The sequence below is a fragment of the Rana temporaria genome, chromosome 8 (assembly GCF_905171775.1).
Source record: "Rana temporaria chromosome 8, aRanTem1.1, whole genome shotgun sequence".
Lineage (NCBI taxonomy): Eukaryota > Metazoa > Chordata > Amphibia > Anura > Ranidae > Rana > Rana temporaria.
In genome coordinates this window covers 110,227,375-110,242,826 of record NC_053496.1, presented here as the reverse complement: position 1 = coordinate 110,242,826, position 15,452 = coordinate 110,227,375, and the positions used below count along the sequence as shown (strand labels likewise).

The 15,452-nt window shown below is 44.7% G+C and overlaps 1 protein-coding gene across 4 annotated transcripts in view; it reads right to left on the bottom strand.

Annotated features, from left to right (window-relative positions):
• LOC120908962 (protransforming growth factor alpha-like) overlaps window positions 1–14,879 on the bottom strand; it is a 47,331-nt gene extending 32,452 nt beyond the window's left edge. The window contains exons 1-4 of one of the 4 annotated variants that reach the window (XM_040320497.1): window positions 14,841–14,857; window positions 14,683–14,766; window positions 9,959–10,030; window positions 5,288–5,326 (exon numbers count right to left, since the gene is read on the bottom strand). In XM_040320497.1, coding sequence (XP_040176431.1) covers window positions 5,288–5,326; window positions 9,959–10,030; window positions 14,683–14,695 — 124 coding nt within the window. In that variant the 5' untranslated portion in view covers window positions 14,696–14,766; window positions 14,841–14,857. Of the gene's footprint in view, window positions 1–5,287; window positions 5,327–9,958; window positions 10,031–14,682; window positions 14,767–14,836 lie in introns of all 4 variants that reach the window. The other 3 variants (XM_040320499.1, XM_040320498.1, XM_040320496.1) reach the window with 3 other exon arrangements.
• Between the last annotated feature and the right edge of the window lie 573 nt (window positions 14,880–15,452).

Genomic DNA, 15,452 nt, shown 5'->3' with positions numbered 1-15,452 from the left:
GGCGCCCCTTCATAAGGTTGGCTTGGGGGCTGGTTTTGCTGGTTTGCGAAACCACTGCCTTTTGCCTCTAACAGCCTGTCCTTGTGATCTGCTGTTGAAGCCGAAGCTTGCTTTTGCAGGAGGCCGTCGATACTGCTTAGTATTAGAGGGCCCCTGCCCAGGGGAATACTGTCGTTTAAACGCAGGCCCCTGAACCTTCTTCTTAGTTGGCAAGAGAGTACTCTTGCCGTTTGAAATGGTCTGAATGTATTTATCTAGGTCTTCTCCGAAGAGTCGTCCTCCATGGAAGGGGAACCCTACCAGGAGCTTCTTGCATGGGGGCTCAGCCTCCCAGCCCTTTAACCATAAGAGTCTTCTCATATGGATAAGGGATAACGATAAACGTGACGCTTGCTGGATAGAATCCTTGATTGCGTCTACCGTAAAACATATGGCCTTAGGGACATCCGAAAATTCTTCTGCCTGCTGAGCAGGAATAAGTTTAAGCATCTGCTTAAATTGATCCGATAATGCTTGAGCGACCCCAATCGCAGCCACAGCTGGCTGTACTACTGCCCCTGCAGCAGTGAAGGAGTTCTTAAGTAGTGCTTCCAAGCGCTTATCAACTGGATCCTTGAACACCTGTATGTTTTCTACAGGGCATGTTAACGATTTGTTAACACATGAGATGGCTGCGTCCACTGCAGGAGTAGCCCATCTTTTGGAAAATTTATCTTCCATAGGATATAGGACAGAGAATCTTTTAGGTGGTAAGAAGATCTTATCTGGCTTGTTCCAAACTTGGAACAAAACTCCCTCTAATAGAGGATGGATCGGAAAAACAGCATTGCTTTGAGGCGCCCTCAGTGAGCCCAAAGCTGAAACCGTCGATACCTGGAGATCTGGTACTGGCAAGTTGAATGCCTTATGGACCAAGTCCGACAATCCTTGAATCCACCAGCTCTCCCTCAGGGAGACTGCCCCAGACTCCTCTGTATCCGGATCCTCGATCCCTGAACCTACTTGGTCCTTGTCCAAGAGGTCGTCCAATTCCCCTGAGGAAAGGACCTCCTCCTCTGAGGGTCCGCGCTCGGGCGACGGAGATCTATTCCGCTTACTGCCCCGCATATCTGCGGCTATCATTTTTCCCATGCTTTTCTGCATCTCTTTTAAAGAGGTGAGTAATACCTCCTCCGTGACCATCTTAGGGCTGGACTGACTCGCGTCAGCTCCAGCCCCAGATCCCGATGGCCCCAAGGCTCCCTGTGGGGAAAGCAGCGGCATAGCTTTGTCCGAGACCTCAGACTCTCTGGGGGAATCCCCACCTGTTGTACCCTCTGACTTGTTTTTTGATGCCATGGTACAATACCGAGGTACACCTGCTACTTATTGGTACCTGGGACTTATAAATAGTTAAATGCCCAAACACCTGTTTGGGGGATAAAAAATGCTTCCTCTCCCCTAGATGACACTTTTCTTTTTTTTTTTTTTTTTTCAAATCTAGGAAAGAAAAAACATTCTGTCCCCCTGAGTAGTATTGCAAGAAAAACTATGAGATGGAAAAGAAACAGCCTATTCCTAGGCTTGAAAACAGTTTTCTGAAGACTGCAATATTCTCTGAGGCTCTGAGGAGGAAGACTGAATGGAGCATCGCCTGGAGGCTTGCAGGTAAGCACAGCTCTCTGACACACACATACACTTTATACACAGGCCCCACTCAATGCTTTTCCAACACTACAAGGGAGGTCACATCTTATGGGGAATAATACATATAGAGCCATCCTATCTTTATGATATGTGACTGGTTTGCCAGATGCAGTGCATAAAACTTTAGGCATGTCCCCTGTGACCCCCCAGAAAAAACCTGCTAAGAACCAAGTTCCGCAAGTTTTCCCCTCACTTACCTGCTCCATGCCGCAGGACTTTGCCAAGCAAGAGGCCCAATCTTCCCCCATCTCGGTGGGGATGTCTAGACCTTCAGGCCCTGGGTTCCTATGAAGGATCCACTGTCCTGGGCCCATATAGCACTCTGGCAACAGAAAACATTAGGCACCCAAAGGTTTTTAAGTTCTGGGCCCAGGGTCCAGCTCTCTAAAAAGAAAAGCATTATGGGCTATACCCCAAGGGTTTGGGGTCCGGTTACTGACCACTTTAGCGCTGAGGCTTTTTTGGACAGAACCGGTTAGCTCACCTAATCCCAAGGATGCGGAGGCAAGCTAAACCATGACTAACACCTAAGACACTGGCGTAAAAACTGAGGTACTCCTCCTATGGGAGGGGGTTATATAGGGAGGGGCATTTCCTGTTTGAGATTGCCAGTGTCTATCACCTGAAGGTACTCCATATAACCCATATAGTAATGAATGCCGCTCTGTGTCCCGTGATGTAACGATAAAGAAAGAGGATTATTTTTAAACCAACTGAGTATCTGTCAAGTCCCTTCTACCCCTCCTTCTTTTGCGACTTGCTGCATTTGTTTTTTCCAATTTCTCTTGCAGTGATTTATTGGCCTCCTGGACCAGTATCACACTTTAAAGACCTGTCTGGTAACCCCATGTTCTCCCTTCTGAAATATCCATCATTCTTAGTTACTTCAACATCCTTGTTAATGTTAAGAGCCTGGCTACAGCTTAACTTTTCAACTTAAACTCATCATTTGACCTAACAAAATGGACACACCTCAACTCACTCCAGTGATAAATACCCTTGACCTAGTTTTCTCCCATCTCTGCACTCCTTGCAAACTGACCAACACCCCCTTTCATCTCTCTGATCACAACTGCAGTTTCGGTGTCCTTGTCTTCAATGACCCATACCTACAAGCATTAAACACTTAAGTCAGGAGAAGGGTACAAAAGAATTTCCAAGGCATTATATATACACACCATGGAACACAGTGAAAACAGTCATCATCCAGCAGAGAAAATATGGCACAACAGTGACATTAAGAAGAACTGAACATCCCTCAAAAATGTAGGAAAAGATGAGAAGAAAAACTGGTCAGGGAGGCTGCCAAGATCTGCCAATATTGCTACCTCTCACGACACCCTCAAACATTTTTCTAAAACGGAGCTTGTATATCCCCCCCCCCCATGCCCTCCACTTGGTCTATTCCATGAGGATGAATACTATAACCATCAGCCCTCCCCTCAAATCAGGGTACTAGGTGTAAGACTCTGATCTCTCCTGTTGGTCCCAAATCCAATCATTGTCCAAACCTTGTAGACCGTACCTCTGTAAGAACTCTAAAATTCACCCATTTAACTAATGAAACCATCAAGCTCCTCATTCACTGCCTTGTCTATTGCAACTCCCTTCTCATAGGCCTACCTTTACATAGGCTCCCCCCCCCCTCCCTTATGCATGCTGCCAGACTCCTTTACCTTAACCACTAGCCGACCGCCCACCGCCGTTATACGTCGGCAAGTTGGCTCGGCTGGGCGAGAGCACGTAGTATAACGTCCTCTCTCCCAGCCGCCACTAGGGGCGCGCGCGCGCGCCCCCCGCTCGCCCCTGACTCCCGTGCGTGTGCCCGGCGGGCGCGATCGCCGCCGGGCACACGCGATCGCTCGTTACAGAGCGGGGGCCGGGAGCTGTGTGTGTAAACACACAGCTCTCGGTCCTGTCAGCAGGGGAAATGCTGATCTTCGGTTCATACAATGTATGAACCAAGGATCAGTGTTTCCCCTAGTGAGGCCACCCCCCCCCCACCCCACCCCACAGTAAGAACACACCCAGGCATACTTAACCCCTTCCCCGCCCCCTAGTGTTAACCCCTTCACTGCCAGTGGCATTTTTATAGTAATCCAATGCATTTTTATAGCACTGATCGCTATAAAAATGCCAATGGTCCCAAAAATGTGTCAAAAGTGTCCGAAGTGTCCGCCATAATGTCGCAATACCGAAAAAAAAAAAAAAAATAAAAAAAAAAATAAAAAAAAATCGCTGATCGCCGCCATTACTAGTAAAAAAAATATAATAAAAATGACATAAAAATACCCCCTATTTTGTAAACGCTATTAACTTTTGCGCAAACCAATCAATAAACGCTTATTGCGATTTTTTTTTACGAAAAATATGTAGAAGAAAACGTATCGGCCTAAACTGAGGAAAAAAACATTTTTTTATATATTTTTGGGGGATATTTATTATAGCAAAATGTAAAAAATATTCATTTTTTTCAAAATTGTCTCTCTATTTTTGTTTATAGCTCAAAAACTAAAAACCGCAGAGGTGATCAAATACCACCAAAAGAAAGCTCTATTTGTGGGGAAAAAAGGACGCCAATTTTGTTTGGGAGCCACGTCGCACGACCGCGCAATTGTCTGTTAAAGCGACGCAGTCCCGAATCGCAAAAAGTACTCTGGTCTTTGGGCAGCAATATGGTCCGGGGGGTAAGTGGTTAAGAACCACTGTGTCTGCAACCCCTCCACTAGCCCAGCAAATTGAATTTAAAAGACCAACATACAAAGCCATTCACAACTCTGCCCTGAGCGACATTAATCTCAAAAAATTAACCCAAACTATCTTTTACACTCCTCCCAAGACCTCCTGCTCGCTAGATCCCTCGTCTCCTCTCTCAATGCGCGTCTCCAGGGCCTCTCCCATCCTCTGGAACTCTCTACCTCATCTGTCTGGCTATCTCCTACTCCGCCTACCTTTAGGCATTTCTTGAAAACTCATCTTTTCAGGGAAGCCCATCTCACCTCCACCTAGCAACTGAACCTTTTACTCTTCCATCGGCTCATCCCTCAGTGTTGTTTACTTCTGTGCCACTTCTCCCACCCAATAGATTGTAAGCTCTTTTGAGCAGAGTCCTCTTAACCCTCCCAAATTTAGTGTATTGTAACTGTACTGTCTCCCTTTGTATTGTAAAGTGCGGTCTAAACTGTTGGCACTATATAAATTCATTAATAAAAAAAAATTAGCCTGCAACTCTAAGCAGCAATATACCATTGGAAAAAATCAAGAGATGGAGTTGCGCTCCAATAGCATAGAATGGTGTAAGTGGTAAAATGTTTAAATAACCAAAATAGTATAATTGATAAATGAATGTGCAAATATGCAAATAGACATTCCATGTCTCACTGTGGGTAGTGGTTGGCCCTTACGGTAGTTGCCGCGCCCTTACCCTCTGCACACAGTTTCCACTGCAGCACAGGAATAACTACTTTACCCAACAATATACCCTTACCTTTGGTATTGTTACTTAATATTGAGAAGGGCAGAAGCCAATGTAATAAGGAAACTTATTAGGATTTAGTGCTCCAAACATAAGAAAAAAAAAAAAAAAAAAGTCTTTACTTACAGTTGTCTAATCCAGTGCTGGAGTTGTGAGCCAAACTGACTGAAAGAAAAAAAATATCAAAAGTCCAACCATGTACACAGTCACATAACAAAATTTGGGGGGGGGGGGGGCAGGTGCATGGGTCCGAACACAAGCACTGTGCATTCAGATCCATGCACTAGCTCCTTCGTGCAAGTAAAGTTTGCGGCTGTGTCCATGCAGCTGTTGAATTTGCATCCACCAATATAGGCTGCCTGTGTGCAGCTTGGGATGAATGCATGTACAAAAAACAAACGCAGCCTGCTTGCAGAATGGGCATCAATGCCAATTTGCATGAAGCCGAAGTGTCTGAGACTTTCCAACCCGTCTAGCACCAGCTTAGACCCGACTCACTTGGACATCAACTTGTAAACCCAACCCTGACAAGCAATGTCTACAGTAAGCTTCTGCAAAGCATTTTTGCAGCCAACCCAAACATGAAGCAGCTTTCTTTAAACTCTTGGGGTTTCATATGAATGGCAAACCAGAGGTTTAGACAGTTCTGACCACTAACAAGCCCTCCTTAAGATAAGTTGGACGTGGCTGCAATGGCTGCCTAATGACTACCATTTATCCCAAGTGGATTCATTGGATGTATAAATACTGGATACACATCTAAACAATTCTGCAGGCTCCACACCAATGTCTGTTTTTTTATGAAGTTGTAATATTCAGGTACGTGTACAGTAATGAGGGTGGTGTGTAGAAAAGCATGGATTGCAGTAATATCCTCTCATATAGCAAAATGGCCCCTTTGAAGCAGTGTACAGAACCAGCTTACAGAGATCCGACTTGGCTCAGATTTCAGTTGCTACTCGATTACGCCATGTCAGTGACTTCGCACTGCCAAGCCAACTGCATTTCTTAGGAGTCCTCTACTGTCAGCTGCTACTGTCACACTAATGTACAATTATGTATTGTGTCACATTCTGACTCTATGGTTACATAGGTTACATAGTAGGTGAGGTTGAAAAAAAAAGACAAGTCCAACCTATGTGTGTGATTATATGTCAGTATTACCTTCAATGCCCCCTGCTGAGACCACCGCCTTGTAGAGTTGGAGAATTATCTTATCTCTGAAGTCAATACCCTTTTTTAATGCATGCCAGTATTCTGTTTGCTTTGTTAGCAGCAGCTTGGCATTGCATGCCGTTGCTGAGCCCATCATCTACTAGGACCCCCAGGTCCTTTTCCATCCTAGATTCCCCCAGAGGTTCTCCCCCAGTGTATAGATTGCACTCATATTTTTGCCACCCAAATGCATTATTTTACATTAAACCTCATTTGCCACGTAGTTACCCACCCCATTAATTTGTTTATATCTTCTTGCAAGGTTTCCATATCCTGCAGAGAAGCCATTTCCCTGCTTAGCTTTGTATCGTCCGCAAATAGAGATTGAACCGTTTACCCCATCCTCCAGGCCGTTTATGAATTAAATAGCACAGAACCCTTTGTGGGACCCCACTACCCACCCCTGACCATTCCGAGTATTCCCCCAGATCCTGGAGGTACAAGAGGGAGAGGAACAAGGACTAGAGGGAGAGGGACTAGAGGGAGAAGGACTAAGCCACCTGTCCATGCTACCAATACCTGAAGAGAGTATTATGCAAGTATTTCTATGTTCTAAGGCCCCATGCACACGAGACGCCATTACAAACGCCTCTAATCTCAGCTTTTCAAAGGCAAAAACCGGCATTTAAAACGCCCGTTTTTGCCGCGAATTGCGCGGCGTTTTGCCGCGTTTTACCGCGATTTGCGGCTGTCAGCGTTTATCCCCAAAACACTGTAGACCCTCCCCAAGCTCAGAATCGAACTATTTGTGCCGCGTTTTGCGGCGTTTTGCGTCTAAAACGCAAAAGCTGAAAGCTTCTGAACCCAAAATTTTGGGTTTGGAAAAACGGCCCTAAACCCAACTTCTTTGAAACGCCAAAAAACGTGAACGTGTGCATGGACACATAGGATAACATTAAATGTGTTCAGGGGCAGTTGAAAAAAATGCCCAAATGCCTCTGAACTCGAGTTTAGCAGCGTCTCGTGTGCATGGGGCCTAATAGTTTATCATCTGCAGCTACCCATAGCTTCTTGAGTTTATTGCTGAATCCATCTGACAAACAAGCAGCTCTGTCCTAGTACTAGCTCAGGGCCTCCTCATCACCGCAGATCTTGTCTTCAGGTCTCCAAACACAAAGACAGTGTTGCACCAGAACTTGCTGAACAAGCAAAAAAATATGTGTTCGAACACACAAACACCGTTAAAGTCTATGGGACACGAACATGAAAAATCAAAAGTGCCAATTTTAAAGGCTTATATGCATGGTATTGTCATAAAAAAGTGTTTGGGGACCTGGGTCCTGCCCCAGGGGACATGTATCAATGCAAAAAAAGTTTTAAAAAACTGCAATTTTTTTCGGGAGCAGTGATTTTAGTAATGCTTAAAGTGAAACAATAAAAGTGAAATATTCTTTTAAATTTCGTACCTGGGGGGTGTCTATAGTATGCCTGTAAAGTGGCACATTTTTCACCATGTTTAGAACAGTCCCTGCACAAAATGACATTTCTAAAGAAAAAAAAAAAAAAAGTAACTACTCGCAGGTATATTGAATTGTCGGGTCCTGGCAATTCAGATAAAAGTAATTGAAAAAAATGTCATGGGTTCCCCCCCAGTCCATTACCAGGCACTTTGGGTCTGGTATGAATATTAAGGGGAACCCTGAACCAAAATAAAAAAAAAATGTGCGGGGGTCCCCCCAAATTCCATACCAGGCCCTTCAGGTATGGATTTTAATGGGAACCCTGCACCAATTTTTTTTTTTTTAAATGGTGTGTGGGTCCCCCTCAAAATCCATACCAGACCCTTCAGGTCTGGTATGGATTTAAAGGGGAACCCAGCACAAAAAAAAAAAAAAAAAAAAAAAGTGTAGGGTTCCCCCCAAAAATCCATAACAGACCCTTTTCCGCGCACGCAACCTGGCAGGCCACAAGAATAGAGGGGGGGGGGGGGCGACAGAGCGGCTCCCCTCCTCCTGAACTGTACCAGGCCACATGCCCTCAACATGGGGAGGATGCCCTTGTCCGGTGGTTGTGGGGGTCTGCAAGCAGGGGGCTTATCGGAATCTGGAAGCCCCCCTTTAACAAAGGGGACCCCCAGATCCCGGCCCCCCCATGTGAATTGTCAAAAACCACAGTAGACAGCTTGGGACAAGTCCTTTATGAAAAATATATATTCCCCCCCCCCCCCCCCAACAATGTAAATCCATTCTCGAGCGGAGGATACGGAGAATAAAAACGCTGACTCGATCGTGCCTATATAGCTGAGAGACCACCCGTCACTTGCACGGGTGACCCCGTCCCCTCTGACGCAATGGAGAAACGACAGGGTTACCCAGTGACATGTACGAGTGACTCTGCCCCCCTCTAATGCAACGGGGGTTTCCCGTGAGACCACCAGAAACCCCCGTTGTGTCAGAGGGGGGCAGGGTCACCCGGGCACGTCACAGGTGGCCCGGCCCTCGGTTATTTAAGAGCTGTCACGGCAGGTCCGCGTCATTTGGCGGGCGCCTCTCATGGAGGCGAAATCGATCGTGTGTATCATCGGGTCGTGAAAGGACTACATTGCTGGATTTTTTTTTCTTTTTTCTTAAAAAGGACTTGTCCCAAGCTGTGTGTGTTTTTTTCCAATTTTTGTCATTTTTTGGGGTGAAATTGTAGGGGTACAATGTACCCTGTTACAAATTCACATAAGGGGGCTGGGATCTGGGGGTCCCCTTTGTTAAAGGGGGCTTCCAGATTCTGATAAGCCCCCCACAACCACCGGGTAAGGGTTGTGGGGATGATCCCTTGTCCCAGGTCCCCAAACACTTTTTATGCCAATACCTTGCATATAACCCTTTAAAATTAGCACTTTTGATTTCTCATGTTAGTGTCCCATTAGCTTTAATGGGGTTCCGCGGCTTTCAAATTTTCCCCGAACTCGACACATTGTTCGGTGTTCGCCAGAACACCCGAACAACCAAAGCTCGGCCCGAACTTATGCACAAGCCGAATTGTTTGCCCATCCCTAGTCTTTAATTATATATAAACACCAGGATATAGGAGCTCAATTCCATAAGGACTCCTCCTCTGTACATACAGTCACAGGTATCTGCTCCCTTCTCCCCCTGAAACGTGACAAATGTGACACCGGAGGGGGGGGGGGTATTCCAAAAAGCGGAAGTTCAATTTTTGGGTGGAACTCGGCAATGGCACTGTTCAAATCTGTGCAACGCCGACTTTGCGGTGCCTCATCGATTTGAAAAAGTTAGCTCGTGCGCTACTTCTTGCGATTTCGGTTACAACTTGCATAGACATCTGTGCGTGAAGCCGTGCAGATGTCTTCCACGTTGCACTTGAAATCGCTCTGACATGCAGCCTTGAAATTATGCGATTTCAGATGAAGTCGCACAAGTCACATTCAATGTGAATGAGAGCGAAGTGTGACATATACCACTCATTAGGATCTGCATTTAACATCTCAAACTTGAGCTGATAGGTTCACAAAAGCTGCTATAACACTCACAAAAACAAGCTAAAGGTAATATTCAGACAATGATTCCAGTCAATGATATGAAAGATGGAGCAAGCATTTGAAAGATAAAAAGGAAAAATATAAACTACCTGCAACAAGAAGAAGGAATGCACCAAACATTGCTGGTATTTTTCTTTGGATGGCTCCTGAAAAACATACAACTTGGAGAATGGTACCAGGAATGATTAAAGCCAGTAAAAGGGCATCAAATTAGGTGAGCATTTAGGCATATTTACATTGGATGGCTTACCAGGGGTGGACTGACAAATAATGGGGCCCCCGGGCAATAGAACATTATGGGGCCCCCAGGCTTACAGATAGCCACCACGCCAGGAGGCATTGCAGAGGCGGGGCAGCTAAAATCTCAGAATTTTCACATTAAAAGCATGTCGGTTTCGGACATATCAGGGACAGATGTAAAAAAAAAAAAAAAAAAAAAAAACAAACACAGATTTTTACATACTGTCCCTGGTTTTATTGAGCCTGGCAACCCTGATGGGGCCCCCTAGTGGCATGGGGCCCTCGGGCAGTGCCTGAGAGTCCCAATGGTCAGTCCGCCCCTGTGGCTTACTGTGTATGTTGGTATCGTTTCCAGCGGAGGGAAGAATGTATAGACATGAGAAAATCCAGTAAGTTTGTAGTCAGGCATGCTGTAATTTTGGATGCATTTGGATGCATTTTGCCATTAAAACCAACTCAAACACACGTTAAGGGACACGTACCCAGCCATGGAGAACACATGGATTCTGGTGGGTCAAGAGACTCTCTGCTGCTCAACCCTGGGTTTCCTCAGTTTGCTGTGCAGAAGGATGGTGCTCGATGTCAGCTCCTGATTACTGTGTAGCAGTGTTCAACTTTCATAAAGCGGCACACATCCTTGGGATCTCAAACACCCTTTATTGGCCACAATTAAAAGTTACACGGGATGTAACTTTTAAATTGTGACCGATCGAGCATTTGAGATTCAAAGCTTTATAAAAGTTCAAGATTATTGTACTTTTTGTATGCAATTGTAGCGCCCCCTTACTTTCAGTATGGGCACTAAGCGAAAGTTAGTGGGGAATGGGAGAGTTACTTTGCTCCCATTCAAAATTTGCTAAAATTGGGACTTCTGCCACTCCAGAAACGTCCACTGGGTCAGTCTGAGCTCCAGGGATGCAATACCATCCCTGGCCAGCAGTTGGCACCAGAGGGGTTCTGGCAGAGCAACTTTCCCCAGCAGCCAATCAGAGAAGTTTCTCCCTCGCAAGGCATGCTGGGGAAGGGTATATCTTGGACAGGTGTCATGTGCTAGAAAAGGTTTGTGGGGTCCCGGTTGCACGTGCGGCATCCACCTTCAGGGTGCGGGCATCCATGGACCCCGCCAGCGAGGCCCACCAGGCCAGAATTGCAGTCTACATAAACCCTCATCTGGAGGTAAAAAGGGACTCCAGTGACTTACTGGGTCCCCAGTTCTATTGAAAGGATCCCAGGCTGGGTGCCGTTCAATTGGGGGGGTCGGCTTGAGGAGAACCCGGAGGCAGGTTGTCCAACAGGGCTTGAACGAACCAATCAGGGATCTGGTGACCGGAATGTTGACAGGTACGTTTTGCTGTCATCTGGTGACCTATGCTAAAACCTACTGGGAGGATTCGCTCCATTTATCCATCTAGCTCGCTTAAAGTAATAGGCCTGTGGCAGAGGCCCTAGAGCCAGGCCTGTGAGAGAGATCTGTTCCTCCCAGCGAATCCTAAGTGACACCTCGGCTGCCAGGCTTGTGAGAGGGGTCTGTCCGGGGGCACTTTACCCACTCCAGCTAAGAGTGGCGACGTGTTATAATTTGGTACTCTATTGAGCAAGTACTGCTCAATTAATATCCGGGCCTGACACGGTTCTCCTTTTTCTTCATCAACCTGCTTTTCCCACTTAATGTTGATGTTGGCCTGGAATAAAGTATTGGAAAACCCTTTATTCACTGTCTGGACCTTCGCTCACTGCTTTGTTCTCCAACTGCACTCATACGCCATATCAAGGTAACTCAATATGCCGATCCCAATAACAAATCAGCGGCTCCTTCGGGGGTAGCGCGACACAATTATATTAAAGCGGTTGTAAACCATGGCTGGTAAAAAACAAAAACACATCTGTAAGGCAATTGCATAATGTGCTAGTAGGCAATATCAATGCCTACTAGCACATTATGGCATACTCACCTTAGAACAAAGCCCTCCAGCAGCGCGCTGTCACAGTTCACATCTTACCCTGGTCTTTCTTCCGGGTTTGCGCGGTCCCGTTGTGTGATTAGTCGGTGTCGCCGATGATGTCACTCGGCTCCGACATGAAGCTCTAAAGGTCCGGCCAGGTATGCCTAACCTTCAGAGCGCACGCACCAGGGATGTTGCTGTCTGCATGCAGGGTGACTATCTCCTAAATGGCGCACGTTTAGGAGATATTAATTTTACCTAGAGGCAAGTCTTATTATAAGTTTACCTGTAGGTAAAAATAAAAAGAAGGCTTTACTACCACTTTAAATATTCTTGTTAGGGGGGAATGGTGATAAAATAAATATTCTGTGAAAACACACACTAAATAAAATATATAAATGGATTAGGATTTTTTTTTTTTTAAGATATATAAAACAAATATTTACATGGCAATTAATCCTATATAACCTGAACTCCCAAAATAAGCCAAATTCAATATCACCCAATATTTACGTATACAAATAAAACCCTGTTAAAGTTTATACAGATAAACCCAGTTTTATTTGAGCTTTTGTCACTGTAGCACTTGTAGCTGGTGATATATATTATAAAACAGAAGTTAAATTTGATTGCACCAGTATATACTTATTATACACGCACGTATATGATATAGATTGATATGGGTTTATCGGTCTATATGGTGATATTAGTAGTAATTCATAGATTTATATATTTTTGTTGTCTTGCATTTAGCTTATTATGGTAGTTTAAATTATATTATGAAATATTCCAAGAATAAAAAAAAAACCACACACACCACAGCAGGGGCAAGAAAATTCATAGTACATTGCTCTGACACTTGTTTTAGGTGTCCTATAGGTGAGCGCTCCTACTCCAAGGGCCATCACGTGGCCTGCTTAATCCTGCAATTTTTTATTATTATTTTTTAACCTCTTTGTCACCGCGCCATAGACAAAAGACGTCTACAGCGCGGTGGAGTTGTTCTGGGAGGACGTCCCTGGGACGTCCTCCCAGAATCCTCCTCTCGTGCACCCCCTGGGGCGCGCTCCCGGAATCATCTGTGATCGCCGGGTCTAGAAGACCCGGCGCATCACAGATCGCGGTAAAGTGCCACTGGTAGCGGCCGTTTACCACGTGATCGCTCCGTCAAATGACGGAGCTTTCACTTGTAAACAAACCGGCGTCATGTTATGACGCCGGTTCCTCCCTCCCCTCTCCGTACCGATCGGTACAGTCTGAGAGGAGAGGGGGGAGAACGGAAGCAGCAGCAGCTGCTGTGGGCTGGATCTGTGACAAATGCAGTCACAGATCCAGCCACCCCTCCCTGCGCAATACTCTACAATAACCCCCTCATACTCTGCAATAGCCCCCCCATACTCTGCAATAACCCCCCCCCCATACTCTGCAATACCTGCTAATATGACAGAAATTAGATTTTTATTAATTTTTCTACAGAATTTTCAGTGTTTTTCTTTTATAGCGCGAAAAATAAAAAACCCAGAGGTGATCAAATACCACCAAAAGAAAGCTCTATTTGTGGGGAAAAAAGGACAAAAATTTCAGATGGGCACAATGTTGTATGACTGAGTAATTGTCATTCAAATTGTGAGAGCACCGAAAGCTGAAAATTGGTCTGGTTAGGAAGGGGGTTTAAGTGCCCAGTGGTCAAGTGGTTAAATATAAAGACCTTTTAATGTTTATAAAGACTAGGGTTGTCCCGATACCACTTTTTTAGGACTGAGTACAAGTACCGATACTTTTTTTCATGTAGTCGCCGATACCGAATACCGATCCTTTTTTTAAATGTCATGTGACAGTTTTCAAACCACAATACAGACTAAGGATATTTTCTTTAGAATTATGAAGAACTCTAACTCAAGACATTATAAAAGAATAAAAATGAGTAAAAATGAATAAAAATGTTTTATTTGCTTGTCACGCAGTAGTAAAAAACTCAAAGAATTTTCATAGAACATGTTGATAAATACAAAAAAAGTATTCTATTTAGGTATCGGGAGCATTTGCGCGAGTACGAGTACTCCCGCAAATACTCGGTATCGGTCCCGATACCGATACTAGTATCGGTATCTGGACAACCCTAATAAAGACCATTTCTGACTGTTTTAACTCAGCATTTCCCTCTAGGGAAAAATGACACAGCCACATCTTTATAGAAAACAGGTCTTATTCTAAAAGGCAAACCACACATCACACCTGTATTGCATGACCTGTCAATATACAATGATTACATAGCCCTGGTGAGGAGAATGATCTAAACATTGTCCACAACAGTGTTTTTCAACTCCAGTCCTCAAGGCGCCCTACAGGTCAGGTTTTTCAGGCGTCCCATGATTTTGCAAAGGTGATTTGATCAGTTTCATTGCCATAGTAATTACCACAGCCGTTTCATCTGAGAGAAATCCTGAAAACATGACCTGTTGAGAAACATTGGTCCACAATATATAAAAACTTTTTTCTCCCAACAAGATTTTTTCCCTACAGACCATTTGCTATTAAAAGTCAGTACATTACTACCATCAGATACAAGTCATGCATACAAAAATCTTACAAACAAGTGACAACTATCACAAGAAGATTCACCAGCTTACTCAGGTGGGCCATAATCCTTAGAAGATAGGATAATCTCTGGTCTCAGAATGGGAGAGATGATGGGCATCCTACAGCAGCTAAAACTGCGAATAATAAAAAAAGAAGGATTGTAAACGAGCTACAGAGGAGCACAAATCATTCACACCAACTTACTCACTGCTGGAACCAGACACCACATTATTAGAAGGCAACAAACACATTTACTTGCCTACTTATACCATGTTCTCAAAAGGTAAGTGACACCATGTGAGTATGATAAAGCTCTGCATGCGGTTAACCTTGTAAGTGCTGGGACAATTATACCTCTATTTCGATTATTTTCTTTTATGTTCTTAGCTTAGAAACGATGGAATAAAAACACTGCATTCAACAAACCTTTTAGAGAGTTCTGATAAATTTTAAGCATTGTGCAGTTCAAGCCTGGGAGCGCTGAATGTAGGGACAATTCAATGTGTTGCAGCATGCCTTTTTTGCCATGGGGGGGATGCATAGCTGCTTGCCCAATAAAAGGGCATGTACTTTGGTCCGGTGCAAATAGGACAAAAGAAGAATGTTATTAGGCTATTTCCTATGCTGCTCAAATGTTTTTTCATTGATTTAAAACAGAAAGTACCACATTTGACCACTAGATGGCACTAAACGTCATAGAAAATGCTTAGCATGGTCTAGTGGCCATATGCGTTAGGGCAGTGGTCATCAACCCTGTCCTCAGGGCCCACTAACAGGCCAGGTTTTATGTATTACCTTGGGGAGATGCAGACTCGACTAC